Here is a 13,314-nt window from a genome sequence, read left to right on the forward strand (position 1 = left end):
AATCCGCTTGACGGTTAAGCGAACCGTCCGATCTACGGCTCGCTTTATATTTTTATTAAAATAATCTTAAAAGTTGTTAAAGCATGGGTTTTGGTATTCAGTTTGGTCTAACATAACCCAACGGTCGGGGTTTGGGCGGTTCGACTCAATTGAGAGGGATACGTTTTATATATAATCAAAAACAGTATATACGATTTCAAAGGGATACGTTTTATATACAATCCAAACAGTATATACGATTTCAAATTTTGAAATCAAAATATACAATTTTTAAAATCTTTTGAAAAGAATCCGGATCATCATCCGTCTGTGATTCCCGACGGGTTTTCAAAAAAAAAAAAAAAATAAGCCCCACCACTAAAAATATTAAAAAAAAAAAAAAAAAAACCCTCCCATCACCACCTGCCCCTGTTTTTTGTGGTGGTAAGCCGTCGGGGAGCACTTTGTGCTCCCCCGACGGGTCGCAGATCCGTACTCGTTCAGCCAAACCTCATTTCGTGATATCATCTTGGAGAAGAAGCAAAAAAGCAGCAAGTTGAACAAGAATCCAAATCGTTCCAGCGTTTTTGTTGTTACACCTGATTTCGATCGAAGCTGTGCATCTTGGAGAAGAAGAACAGGTAGTTGAAGAAGAAGAAGCAGTAGCAGTTTGAAGAAGAAAACACCCTAATTTCGTTTAGGGCCCAGATTTCAGAGAAAGCTCTGAAGAAAACGACGATTGTTGAGGAACTTTCTGTGCTTCCTCGTCACACTAAAGTGATTGTAAATGGAAACAATCGGACGAAATCCGTTCCAGTTGGTCTTCAAGGTGTGGTCAAGAAGGCTGTTGGGCTTAGCGGGTGGCATTGGCGCAGAAGAAAAGGATTCCGATTGATCGAACTCTCCAAAGGTTGGAAACCTTCCTCTGTTTCTTTGGTTTCCATTAGCTTGGGCTGCTTTCCTTCTTCTGGGTGTTTCGGTCCTGATACTTCAGATTTCCGACTGTTCTGGGTGCGAGAATTATCAGATCTTTAGTTTCATTATTTATCTTGTTCTATAGCCGTACAGTTCCGCAACTTAGATATTCTTCATTCAAGATTGCTCTGCAAATTCAAGAATATCTTCTTCAAGTTACCTGTTATCTACCTCTCGAGGTCTTCGATCATTAGTTTCTGGCTAATCATGAGTTCTCCTGTTCCCGAGATCACAAATTTAAACTACGTACAACTGATGCCATTGAAGGTAATGGGTTTCTAAACGAGCGAGATATCAGGTTGCAATTTCGTTTCGTCGGAACGGTAGCATTTATTCATCTTGATCGAAAACTCCTGCTTGATACGCCTCACGTTGCAGATTCATCGGAGTCGGCCTCTGCCGGGTTCACACCCTGCTGCAAATGGATACCATGGAAAGGAAGCCATGACGAAGCCTGATATCTCCGAGGCAGCTGCAGTCTATTTCGTTGCTGGTGATGAAGCTCTAAACACCCTTATACGCAGCTGCCGTTGAGATCATACACCTGCCTTCACTTTTACACAGCGAGAACACGAGAACGAGAATGAAGTCGGAACCTGCTGAACCGGAAAACATAAAATAGTCAAGAAAACATTACCATAAAGCCACCCTCAATATGGGCTAGAAGCAGTATGGCTAGAAGCAGAGCTTTCTTCCCGGCCCTAGATTAAGACTTTTCCGTTGTTCAGCTAAGCTGGGGATGACGACAGCAATATGCTCAATTACTTTTCTGTATTCTAGAGAAACAGAATGTGAAACGCCCTAAGAGTTGCCAATGCCATCGATTTTGCCGTCAACATCCCCAAGCCTTCTCGATTCCTTCAGAAACTAATCCAAATCTATTCACCATGTCTTCAATGAAAGGAGCTGAGAATTGAACATCCAAAAAAAGGGGAAAACGCCGGGGGGGGGAAAACCCCCCCCCCCCCCTGAAGAGAAGAGGGGGAGAGGAGGGGAAGGAACGAGGGGAAAGGGAAGAAGAAAGACGCGGGGGGGGGGCGAGAAGGGGGGGGGGGGGAGCGGGCGGCGCCCGCCATCATGTTTCTAGAATATAGAGAAATATGGGAAAATCGACGAACGGATGTTCAATTCTCAGCTCACCGATAGGGCTTTATGGTAATGTTTTCTTGGATATTTTATTATTTGAATATCAATGATTCTTGGTTATCTGTGTTACAATCTTTCGGCAAAATAATGTGAATCAATGGTTAAAAACATTCAAGAAGGTTGAGGAATCTTCCTGCAGAATCGCACCAAGCCTTAGGCCTCTGTCCTATTGTTAGTTGCTAATCCATATGTTCCCTAGGTCTTAAAAATTCCTGTTTTCTTATGCAATTCATCTCCAATCTCTAGACCTAAACCCTGGTTCAATTTAACTCTCAGCCACACCCTAAAAATGCTACCCATATAAGGGATATCCTTGAGCTTCTTTTGTGGAGTTTACTCTGATATATTACTTTTGTTTTGAAAATGTTTGGCATAATTATCAAGGAAAAAGAGCTAGATTATGGTCTGTTAGTTGCTGAGGACTTGGTTGTTTATTTCTACAGTCATAATAGAAGTGCTTGGATAAGATTCTGGTTACTGCCTTTATAATTGTTTATTCTTTTTCCTTCCTTTTCTGTGGATTGTGTTAGTTGACTATTATGAGGCAGACCTCGTGCACTGATAAGCTTGCATTGTTGTGACCTAGTTGTCATGGGTTAAAATCAGGAAACAGCCTTTACATGCTGTGGTAAGCTTGTGTATGTTATGACCCTCCCTGGCCTCCCTAGACCCGTGGTGGCAGGAGCCTTGTACAGTAGGTATGCGCTCTTTGTGTTAGTTGTCCATTTGTTACTATGGCTCATATTGACCCCTTAATTTGGGAAGGGTGTTTTCCCTTGGTTGATAACTATTATCTACATTTTTTTTTGGGATAGGCAGTCCCCTCTTGCTTGACGACCACTGATGTGGTAGTTTTTCCTTTCTTTTTGTCTAATTTATTGTTCCTTGCTCATGGGTAAAAGACATTACTACCATGGTATTATGATTGCATGTGGTTAGCACTAAGCTTGTTTACTCAGTCTAGTGTCCATTCCACATCTTGTAACTGACTTCTGTTCATATTGCTATTTCATCTGGATTTGCTAGCTCTTCAAGGGCCTTGAAGCATTTGACCGTAAACCTCCAGATAAAGCAATTGTGCAGAAAGTGGCAGATGCATATGAGCTGCTGGGGTTACCAGAAGAAAAAAAGAGAATATTGGAAAAATACAATCACCTATTCATTGATACATGGAGGGGGCAACTCAAGAAATCTACAAAGAACTCTCAGAAGAACAAGGAGAAACCAGGTACATTTTCAGGCTTTGTTCTTGAAAACATTCCTAAGTGGGTATCATTTAGTATCTTAGTTAAAGATAGGTTTTTCCCCCTATTTAAGGAAATAATGAGATTTTTTTCTTTTAGTTGGTTTTGGGGTATTTTCTGTGTTATTGAGAATTTTTTTTAATGTGTGTGCAAACTTCCATGTGAACTTTCTGCATACAATACTGCCTGTACTTGTACTATATAAAAGTGAAAATAGAAAAAGAAATTGCAAAAACGAAGTGTGAATTGACAGATTTTATGAGGAGAAAGATTTGCATAGTTTGCATTCAACTATTCAAGAGACTAGATTGAAGGTCAAGAAGTCCAAGAAACGAACTTAACAATTGTACGTGGTAGATAAAAGTAATAGATCTGGAGTGGCCAAGTAGTGGATAAAGATTTAAACAATGACATGGTGGATGTGAAAAGATTTGAAGATGGGATTATATCTATCAAGCTTGTGTTCGAGAAAGGTTGTCAACATAAGTTGTACTTGCATCCAAAGTATGGTTGGTGGAACATATGTATGAATCAATGCAAGGTGAAATGATCTAAATGGACATGTTGGGAAAGATCATAGAGGCTGTGAAGGTTTACGTGGAGGATATGGTATTGGAGAGAGGAGTGAGGAGGGGATCCCAGTTCTTTCTCTCTCTCTCTCTCTCTCACATTATATATAGCGTATAGTTTATCCACTATAAAAGTATGGAAATAAAGGAGCACTTAGTTGCCTTTTAAAAATGGGCATCATAATAGCCAAATATATTTCTTCCTAACTAGAAGGTCTGCCATATTGTTAATAAGGACTATAAGGTCATATGGCAAAGCAGAGCATAGCCACACAACATATCTTAGCAGCCATGGGTATGTACCTCACTAGAACCCTAAGAAAAGTGAGCTTATTTGCCCTAGAATAAACTAATGGAGTTTAAAGAAAGATGCCTCGAAATCATTTATTGATAAAGTTTATCAAAAAAGGGAAATCCAATTTTGCTGGGGAATCAGAAAGAAATCATCATTCCTCTAGGAAGATTAGATGGTGAGAGATAATAAGACTCAAACAACTATTAAACCTAAGAAAGCTAGTTTTAATATGTAGCAAGATGTAGATTGTCTGAAGGGATATATATTTGTTACAATTGAAGTTATTAAGATAGTGAAAAGAGAAAGGCAAAAAGAAATTTAAAGATCTGAATAACACATAAGCACTAAGGAAAGGGGATAAATCTATATACAACATTGCTAAAATTAGGGAATGGAATAGTAAATATTACTACCATCTTAGATGTATTAACATGATAGTTTCTTGGAGATTGCATTTCCCATCAGGACACTGCATATCATAGATATGTAAAAGAAATATTAGGGTGTTTGAAGTATGAGTCTTTATGGAGGCTAAAAGTAGGCGAGGCACCAAAAGCCCAAACGAGGTCCCAATACGAGTCCGTAAGAGGAACAAAGTTGTTCTGTAAGATTATGAGCACAAAGAAAATGACAGAGGAATGGAGAAGAATTATTGTGGTTACAATTTATAGAAGTCAGGATGATATTGAGAGCTGCAATAGATATAGACTATAGAGGCATAGAGCTAGATCATACAGTGAAATTATGGTAATGGGTTGTTGAATTTACCTGAGACAAAAGAAACTACTAATTTGGAGAACCAATTTGGTGTCTGTCAGGGATATATCCACAATATAAGCTATTTTCTTAGGAGACCATTGGAATGATTAAGAGATTGCCTTATTGACCTAGAATAGGCTAATAACAGAGCCCAGCCTTTGTCAATCTGGCAAGTATTAGGGAAGAGAAGTGTTGTGGACATAATCAAAAATCTGTACAATGGTGTGGTGATTAGTGTAAGAACTATGTTGGGGTTGGGGTTCCGCGGGGGGGGGGAGTGAGTCATGTAGTGAATATAATTCCCTTATTGTTTGTACCTATCAAGGCTAAATATTTTAAGAAATAAAGATTGTATTAGAAGTTTTAGAATAGAAAACATGGACTAGAACCTCAAGTTTGAGAACTGTAAAATGATCAGTGGTTTTGTCATTTGTACCACTGAATATCTCAACTTTTTACTGAACTGATACAGAAATAACCCTGATTGGTTATTGCCATTTTAGTTCATAAAGCATCCTCAATCTAAGCTTATGCCCAAATTTATAACTACCACGGCTGTTGGGACATGTAATGACAAAATTGCATAGTTTGAAAATGATTGAATAGATATGGACCTTGGTGAAATGGAAACTAATTCAAGTTGAAAAAATAATCCAACTAAGTCAGGTCCAGTTTCAGTGAATCATGGATTCACTTCCAAAACATTACAAAGTCGGGCAAATGTTGAGATACTCTAACTTAGTTATGTATTATGTTTTGATCCTATTAGTGATTAAATCCCCCAAACTATAAGAATACTCGATATGCTCCTCAGGTTCATTTCGTTGTAGCCTTCTCAAGTCTACCTTCTTTTTTGCCCTTTCTTCAGTCCTCATTTGATAGAATTTCCTAATGTTGTTATTTAATGGCTTACAAACAGAAAAATGATTCCTTCCTCCCTGTTTACTCTTCTGCTGCTTCTTTAGTTCTTTGGTCAATTGATGAGTTCATCTTACATAGATCTTTCTTCAGTCCTAATTTGAAGGTAAACCTGGCTTTCTAACACTAGAGCTATCATAAAACAGAAAAGCAGAATGTGCTAGTTTTCGAGCGGAAACAGATGAACTCTAATCCTTTATCATATTACGGGTGTTATCCTAATCATTAGGAATGCACTGAACAATAATTCGTTCATTGTATTAGAAGTAAGAAATAGAAGAGATCTTGACCAACGTGCCAAGTACAAATAATTATACTACAGAAAAAAATCAAAACATTGAACTGCAAAATACTTATCTATCAACTCTATCATAAAGTTAAAAAAAAACATAGTAACTCTATCATAAAGTTAAAAAAAACATAGTATGTCCAAAACCCAGCCGAATAAACAAAAGAAGCCCATACCCTATTGAATAATGCTCATGTAGTTGGCTGCATCAGTGTGCCTTTAATGTGGTGATATTGGTCTTTGCTCAGAAGTGTGAGAGCAGAAACATAACTGGTAACTTTTATTCCCCCTCATTGTGTGTGTGTATGTTTGGGGGGGGGGGGGAGTGGTTTCTGTTTTGTTGCTGGGAGTAACTTATGATTCTGGTTGCTCCCTCCTCACCCCAAGAAAAAGTAAATGCATAAATAAACAAAGAAGATGACTACATTGTTAATTTGTTATATATGGTTGTTTGTTGTACAGAAGCTTGGTTCCTTTCTTCCTCAAAGTATGTTTCTGACTCCATCAAATCTGACATGTTATCACCTTCTTTTCTTTGTCATTACAGAAATGTAAGAATATGGAAGGAAAAATTTTCTGGATATTTGCTTTCAGATCAGCACCGGGATGCACATATATAGTAGCCACCCCTTCAATGGGGATGCACAAATATAGTAGCCAACCCTCGATGGTATCAATTGACAGATATTTTGGAATTTAAGAACTGTTCAAACATTGTGACGCGGACAAATCCTGAGGAACGTTGCTTGTTATTTTTTCAGATGTGCTTGCTATTTCCCTTTTTTTCATGAACTGGACTGGTAAATTCTAGCTATTAAGGTAAAACTTACACCTTTAGCTGAACTGAATTGTTTTGGATCGATATTGGTAACTGGTGGGGACTCAGAAAGTGTCATTGAAAAATAATATGAGATGGAGTGGTGAGCAGATTTGCTCTTCTATTTCCGCCACCCATGTTCTTTCTTTCAGTAACGCTCTTTTTTATTTTATTTTTTTATTGAGAAAATGTAAAAAATATATAAACTTTTTTTTTTTTTTTTTTGGATCTAAAGAAATTAGATTCAATTACATTGGAACCATAGCAGATAAGGCATCTTTGATTTTCTCTATGGCAGGTGGGTTGGAAATCTCTGCTGGAATTTCATTCTGCCCCAAGGGGGTAAAACCGTAAAAGTCCCTCAAGAAGTCTGGGTCAAAAGGTTTGGAAGAGGTATAGAGTCCCTGCATGAAATTAGCCAACTCCTTTGCAATTTCAACAGGTCTTTTAATAATGTGACCAACATGTTCTAGGTTTTCAATCTTTCTACGATAGCAATGAATCTTTGAGGCTAGGTGGTAGTATTTGGTATTCCTATCACCATCACTGATATATTTTTTCCTGGATTTTTGGAATCAAAACTGTTCTTTTGCCATCAAAGCCCACGGTAGAGTCTTTCTTTTTTGATGGATCAAGTCTTGGTTTGGCCCTGAGCAATTATGTAGCACTTCAATCTCAGAAGATAAGTTGTGAAAGAGGTTGTCAATGTTCCCGAGCAAAGGAGATTCATTACCCTATGGTCAAGCTTACTTGATAGAGTCCAAAAAATCCGGGTGTTAGTACCATGCATTTTAGAAATGAAATAGTTTCCTTCCATGGGTCTGAGGTGGTTCGGAGCATAAGAGGATGGGGTTGTGGTCAAAGGCCATCATGGGCAAGGTTTTGAGAGTAGCATTTGGGTACATTGTCATCCATAAGGGACAAGCAAAAACATGGTCTAGCTTCTCCTTCACTAAATTAGATGGTTGTTGCTTAATAGACCATGTGAAATAAGCCCCTAGGCCAGAGAATTCCTGAAGAAAAAAGTTAGAAAAAAGTTGCTGAAGATAGGGAGAGATAGAGAAGCCTTCTATTGGCACCCCAACTTGTCTTTAGCCCTTAGAACCTCATTGAAATCTCCCAGCAAAACATAAGAGTGTTGTAGATTTCCTATTAGAATAGGTGGGAGGTGCATATAAGATGATAAGTACCCAATTGATTCCTTTGGATGAGAAAAGGACTGCAATAAAGTCCTGGCTGAGATTCAGGGCATCAACTGGGTCAAGGAGGGGTACAATTTCAGGGAATCTACTAGTCAACAATAACTGGGTTATCAATATCATCACCTCCCACCCCTTGCATGATTTCCATATTGTTTAATGGGATGGAAGCTTGCATTGCCTCCACCGATTGTTTTCCTTCACCCTTTCCTTTTCTTCATTGCTTAGACTAACTCATCCTCCAGATTTAGGGGTGGTGCTGTATTGAAACCTAAATTCAACAGTTTAACACCATCACCACCACCACCACTACCCTCCCCACTGGTTTCTTGTACCAGCTCCGATCTATTAGTTTCATCATCAAGTTACTAACGAGATCCACTGTTGGGAGAGTATACATAATCTCCTAGTTTTTTGTTGAGTGAACCCTAGAAACACCACATTCAATGGGTTCGGTCATGAGTCCTAAAAGAAATCTGAGGATCCCAGGGCACATTGTGGAATTTCCATGCACATAGATAGATCAAAACCACTCACCTCATTACATTGTTTGGTGAGATGTGTAATTTTTCCACATTTGAAGAAAGTAAGAACAAGTTTGTAAGGGTGGGTGCAATTAAAGAGGTTGCAGGCGTTGATGAGTCAAACTTATGTTCGATCATGTAATCTTCTTTTACCCACGGGGTTGAGTTGCATCTAAATTCTAAGATAGATAAGAAATAGAACAATGCCTTGAACTCAAAACTTCTTGGTGCCTAGGTTTACATCACTAACCTCAAGCCAGCTTGTGCCACTAACTGTTCTCAAATGCAGAACAGTTAAAGATGGCCTCCTGTCTCCGGTTATTAAGCCAAATCATTTAAATGCTTCCATCTGCAGGGGGAAAAATTGAAGCATTTTGACTCGATGTCGAGAATTGAAAAATACAACATGGGATATAATCAAGAGATTTCATTGTATAGAAGAACACTATTAACTCTAACAATTATTCGGGGAAGCGATTTACATATTCAAATAGTCTGTATAATTATTCGGGGAAGTGATTTACATATTCAAGTAGTCTGTATAATTATTCGGGTTGATAATCATACACGGTGAATTCATATAACAACTTCCCATCCTCATCGTAGTGCTGAAGATAATAGCAGCTATCACAGAAATAGCATGGGTTCTCCTGGGCCCACTTGTCATCCACTGTCACCTTTGTAGCTAAATAGATCTTGCATACTGAACATTTATGAGGACGGCATTTCAGTTGAAATTTGAGAACTGGATAAGCTAACCGGTTTTGTACATCTTCTGGGTGAATTAATCTCATGTCTCTAATTATGATGGCATGCTTGCAATCTCCCTGTATCCAAATGACAAGGAAATGTTCACAAATAAAATAGAAAATAAAAACTCTCTGGAAACATGTGTGAAATACGGAGTTGACCACAATACAACTTCATAATGTTAATTGTTTGAATCGGTTTATCATAAAAATGTCACTGAACTAAAGTAATCAATGTTGTAAACTGTGACAAACCATGAACGTGGAAGTTCAAGAGAAATACAGACAGCACAAATAAACATGCTAAACATGACATTGAACCAAAAAATTGGACAATGAAAAGAAAATAACATATATAAAAGATAGAAGTACTACAAGTAGATCTTGCTTCATTACTATCAACAACAGTAGTGGCAACAGTGCTTAAAATTGCCAATGCAATCAGTTAATATTGTAATAGAACCAGGCATTGAAACAGCCAGAAACAAAAGCTAGTAACTGAGCTTCTTCAATAAGTAGAATCAATTATTCTTAGGCAATTGTCCCTTGCAACTATGAATGAACAAGGATTCAAAGTTACTTCAACAATGGTCCAGCTAAACTAGAAAGATTCACTTTCTCATGAAAGTCAAGTCAGTTTAGGCCCTCACTTGTAACAGTCTATGTTCTATTGGAGTTGGCTACGTCAACCTTTTGGAAGAAAAAAAAACTGGGAGAGAACATATACCACCTGGTAAAAGGCTGCTTCTTATCTCTCCCTAACCTGGCTGATGAAAAGATGTTTGGTTCACCTTGTCTCTATGTCCCTTCGTCCAGAGGGAGAGACCTATTACCAAATGGCTGGCTTACCAATAAAGCTTCTTTTTTCTTTTTTTTTTTTTTTTTGGGGGGGGGGGCGGAGAGGGTGGATTTCCTCCGGGAGGGATGAAATCAGAGATACTAGACTCAGCCTGAGCTTGAAATTAAACAACCCAATGCTGGATAGGAATTGATGATGGGACAGGACAGCCACAGCCCATGTGATGATTCCCACGAGCCTCTTATCCATTCTCATTCGACCACGGAAAGTGCACAAGTCAAAATATAAAAATTTACAATGGGTTTGGAAATCAGGCTCAAACTGATGACTTCCACCACATCAAGGTGACACTCCACCACTGAGTTATACCCCTTTCCTAGCCCCCATTGAGAAATAGAACTGACTAATCCTAAGGCTTAGGATCGAGAAACTCAATGCCACTATTTCTAAACAACTTGGAGCTGGGCCTTCTGTTCACACTATTATGGATACAAAAATAATGGGAAAAATGTGATTCAATTGTCAATTGCTCCTATCGGAAATAGGATTGACTACGGATTCAAGCAATAGCACATGTATCCATAAAACCTGTACAATTTTCCCAATCTAAATCAAGCAGGTTCTACATGAAGAAAATTTTGCTCAGCATGATCTATTTGACACGGATAGGAGAACTCGACCTGGTGTTGCTAAAAAGAGAGACGGAGTAGAACCAAATCAAGATGATAGGGATCAACCTCCTACTCTCTTTCTCTCACCCTTCCATTTATCCACATCCCTTTGTTTTTGCTTCAAAAGCCATAATTAGATTTGAGTTTCTCTTGATGCAAAAAGCTTTTCCATTTGTTACAATGATATGATCAATACATCCTATAATGACTGCCTCCTTGGATCCAGATAATATCAAGCAATCAGGTGGTTATTACTTCTATAGTTATTAGTTCGTACTATAGGCATGTCCTTTTTTTGAATTCTAGCCTTACCCTAAAAAATCAATGAGTCACACGCTAAGTGAAGCTATTGTTGAGGAATGCCATGCCAGCATTGCCATATCAATCTCCATTAGTTTTGATGATAACAAACATGAATTCCTAATGACTATATTGAGTTGTGTATAGCTAATTCAATATGAGAGCAAGTAGACTAAATCCAACTCAACGCCGGATGCCCAAGTCAAGGACAAAACCAAGCTAAGATGGATATGAAGTCTAAGTCAACGTGAGCATAAAGAAGGGAGTATACGAAGATTCAAGAATATCAACTCAAACTCAAGCAAAAAGACTTAGCTAATTAGGGCCTAGGACACATCCTTGCACATACAAATGTTATTGTTCTCATTTGCATCAAAACCATGTGTATAATGTCATTAGATTGACTTAGGACATGTTAAGAGTGTGTATGAAGACATAGGGTTGGTTAGAAGATCTTGAAAACCCTTAAAGTCCCTTAACTATGTTTCTGGGCTTCAGACAGAGCTCCATCTGGTCACAGAAGCTCAAACAAACTTTTGGATGAAATGGAGTTTCATCTATCTAAAAATGCCCCAATGGCTATTTTTAACGGCTCTATTTTAAATGAGACAAAGCTCCATCTGAGTCACACAGCAATCCGTCTATATTCAAATTTGCTCGTTTTCTATCCACTGGGGGTTGGGCTAATGCATTCAATGGCCATCTATATAAGCCCAAATTTGAGAGCTTGAACCTTGCCAATTGATCACCTATTCCCCAAATACTCTCAAGCTCTCAAATTACAAGAAATCACTTGTTTTGCCTCTCACCCTTACTCCACCTTAAAAAAGCATACTAAGATGTTTAAGCAAACTCATTGGAGCAAAGCTTGAGGTGATTGAAGGCTTTTGTTGGAAGGTCATTGGTGGTGCATATCATCTCTATTTGGGTGTACAACTAATTGCATCACACTCACACCAGGGATAAAGTATCACACCCCTTGTTAGGTAATATTCTTCCATCTATTGTATTTGGTTATTTTCAATTCTAAGTCTAGGTAGACTAGAATTGGTTAAAGGTGCTCTTGCCCATTAACAAAGATTGTAGAGGGTGCTCTTGCTTGTGAACAAAGATTGTAAAAGGGTGCTCTTGCCCCATAACAAATATTATAAGGGTTTGATTCTCTACCCACCGTATTGAAAGAGAATCACTAGTGAAAATCATAGAGGATTTTGTGGGGCCCAAAATCAGATTTTATGAAGATTTTATTCTTGGAGATTTAGGACCTTAGTTAAGTTTCTATTTCGTTAGTTTCTACCTTAGTTAAGTTTCTACTTTAGTCATTCATACATGTGGCTGAAATATAAAGCCTAGTAGTTTCTATTAATTAGTACCAATATTTATAAGATTCTATTGTCACTAGTTACTAGGATATTAGTTTCTATTTAGTTTAGCAAGTTTCTATTTCTTATAAAGCTTTAGCCAAGCTATAAATAGGCTCTTACATTGCAATAAAGGAAGACTTCTAGAATAGAAAAAATGAAGCATTGGGCGTTTGCAGCCCCCCTTCCCTCTGCTCTTCTTATGAGTGTTCTTCTCCTTCTTCCCCTTCTTCAATACTGATTCTTCTGAGATTTCCCCTACCTTCTTTATCCTTCTTTCTTCTCTATTTTGTCCCCCACCATTAAGGATTTTATCACAGAGAAAGAAAGAGGAGTGGAGAATAAGTTAGAGAACAACGAAAAAGAAGGGGGGGGGGGGAAGAGGGCCTATTACCAAGGGTTAAACTATTAGTCTTTATCATGCTGTATTGGAGGAGCCAAGGGTTTAGCTTAGGCCTTGTATCATGTAAAATTTTAAAGGGAGTCGGTTGAAGATCAAGGATCCATGTGATCTCCATTTAGTTGGGAATAAGGTTATCATGTTTTTCTTCTTGTTTTTTATTTGCTGGGGAAAAAAAGAGATGAAAATATTGGAAACTATTTTTTTTTCAAATAATTGATGCACAATTCTTCAGTGTAAGATGATATGTACCTGCAATACATGAAATATAATTATGTCTTATATGACTGTTTTTTATGATTCTAATGTACTTATCTTCG

At 38.1% G+C, this 13,314-nt stretch overlaps 1 protein-coding gene and 1 long non-coding RNA gene across 2 annotated transcripts in view; one reads left to right on the forward strand and one right to left on the reverse strand.

The window, feature by feature from the left end:
* Positions 1-416: 416 nt before the first annotated feature.
* Positions 417-8,948, forward strand: LOC149024772 (uncharacterized). Its single transcript, XR_016171670.1, has 3 exons — positions 417-889; positions 3,127-3,328; positions 6,722-8,948. It is a non-coding gene; the product is annotated as an uncharacterized LOC149024772 (long non-coding RNA).
* The window catches only part of SRD2 (snRNA activating complex family protein), a gene marked incomplete at its 5' end in the record, with an annotated part of 29,559 nt that continues 25,172 nt past the window's right edge, over positions 8,928-13,314 (reverse strand). The window contains 1 exon segment of the mRNA XM_089144981.1: positions 8,928-9,541. Within this exon segment, the coding sequence (XP_089001107.1) occupies positions 9,260-9,541 (282 nt within the window).

The sequence above is a fragment of the Hakea prostrata genome, chromosome 2 (assembly GCF_041222555.1).
Source record: "Hakea prostrata isolate BN-2017 chromosome 2, UWA_Hpros_2, whole genome shotgun sequence".
In the NCBI taxonomy this organism is placed as follows: domain Eukaryota; kingdom Viridiplantae; phylum Streptophyta; class Magnoliopsida; order Proteales; family Proteaceae; genus Hakea; species Hakea prostrata.